Consider the following 1934-nt stretch of genomic DNA (forward strand, 5'->3'; position numbering starts at 1 on the left):
GACAGAGCCAGGATTCAGACTCCTGTCTGTCCGATCCACTGCCCTGCCCCCAGTCTTGTTGCATCTGTATTCCAGGACTGTAGCTGTGGGGCTCAGACTTGACTAGGAAGTAGGTGAGGAAGGTGATCCTCAGGACAGGGAAGGTTTGGCAGCAGAGAGTATGGCGTGGTTGTCCTTCCAGGAGTGCACAGCAGGTGCTAGGGCCCAGAGACCAGGAAGTGTGCACTCCAGAGTGTGACTTTGCTTAACAAAGTGACTTTGTTATTGCTGTTTTCACGGGAAAGAGTCACCTGCATCTGTCATGTTAAGATTAATATATACAACGAGCGCAGGCTTTGGATCCAGAAGCCTGGGGTGTGATCCCTAATCCATCACCAAGGGTATGTGTCTTTGGTCATGCCCTGGGCATTAAGTTTCCTTGCAGATAGGAATGGTTGAGAGGACCAGAGGTGGTGGGAAGTGCTTGTGTGTGTTCTCTTGCACACAGGACTGTGGCTGTCACTAATACTATTAAGAAGCCCCTAAGAGGACTGCACATAGCCATAACTGTTTTCTTTCCTGTCCGTTAGCATCTGCACAGTAGTGCCATTGAGCTGAGCCCCAGGCGGCTCTGCGGTCCTCCTCACCTGGCCTCCCAGATACCGTGAACTTGGCTGCCACCTCCTTGTGCATGCTGCCCTTGCCTCATACCACCCTTCACTGGACAGCTCCATTTCTTCTAAACACTGGACCACTCCTGCCTCTGACACATCACAGCAGCTTGTGTGTTCCCCAGAGCTGTGTGGTCTTGTTGTTTCCTCATCAGTTGCATGTGTATCTGTCTCCACCAGCGGCCTCCTTGGTTCTGTGGCTCAGGACCTTCATATACCCAGCAGACAAGGGATGCCAGAGTTTAGGCCCCATAAAATTTTTGTGGGGTTGTAAGGCAGCTCTTCAGACACTTCCTCTCACCAGCTACCTTGGTTGTCACCCCTGTGACAGTGAAGAATGGCAAGTGGCTCTTCCCCAAGCCCTGGGCCCAGGTTGTTCCATCATGTTCTAAGGAGAAACTGGCTGGGCTGCACGCTGAGTGCTTGTGCTGGAACTCCAGAAGCCTGCGTGGAGAGGACTGGAGGGCACAGAGTGTAAGCAGGGGTACACTTCTGCATGCGGGGCTACATTGGCATCCTCACTGCTGTGCTCAGCCCGAGTCTCTAGGTCAGCAGACGAGCTTCTCAGGTAGGAGTGGCTCTACTGCCTCTACCAGGGAGGTCACGGTTTTGTTCCTTCTCCCACCATCAGCTGCTTCAATTAGGAAGAGTACTTGCTCTTTGCCGCACTGGATTTCTGAGTGTTGCAGGGTTCTGATCTGGCATCTACTGTGTCCCTTTTTCATAGAAGATTCTGTGTTTTTCTAGGCTGCGGTTGAGCACAGAATTTCAGGGAGGTCCCAGTGGAGATAGGAAGGAACGGAGAGGCTCACAGTGTAACTGGCTCTTGGCTTTCCCCTGCAGGTCACTGCTGAAATGAAGGAGAAAGAAAAACTCATCACGCATTTGCAAGAGAAGGTTGCATCCCTCGAGAAGAGACTGGAACAGAACTTATCAGGAGAAGAGTACATGCAAGAACTCCTGAAGGAGGTGAGTTCACTCTCCCAGTGCCGGTGGGTGTGGGAAGGACGGTGGTAATTTCATCAGTCCCTGTGTTTTTGTTTTTGTTTTTTTGCGATATGGGGATTGAACTCAAGACCTCATACTTGCCAGGAAGGTGCTTATGTCACTGAGCTTTATCCCCCGCACTGTGTCCCATATTTTAGAGCTGGAGGGTCAGAAAACAGCTTTCTAAGAAAACTGCTCTCTCCAACTCTGAGTATTGGGGGTATTTTTTTTTTTTTTTTTTTTTTTTTTTTTCTTGCCCATTTCTTTTTCTTGCCTCTCGGAATTCCAACTTGGTGT

At 50.3% G+C, this 1934-nt stretch overlaps 1 protein-coding gene across 1 annotated transcript in view; it reads left to right on the top strand.

The window, feature by feature from the left end:
• Golga1 (golgin A1) overlaps positions 1-1934 on the top strand; it is a 61214-nt gene that overhangs the window by 29573 nt on the left and 29707 nt on the right. The window contains exon 11 of the mRNA XM_004641622.2: positions 1494-1619. Within this exon, the coding sequence (XP_004641679.1) occupies positions 1494-1619 (126 nt within the window). The remainder of the gene's footprint in view (positions 1-1493; positions 1620-1934) is intronic.

The sequence above is a fragment of the Octodon degus genome, unplaced genomic scaffold, assembly GCF_000260255.1.
Source record: "Octodon degus isolate 3935 unplaced genomic scaffold, OctDeg1.0 scaffold00138, whole genome shotgun sequence".
Taxonomy (NCBI): Eukaryota; Metazoa; Chordata; class Mammalia; order Rodentia; family Octodontidae; genus Octodon; species Octodon degus.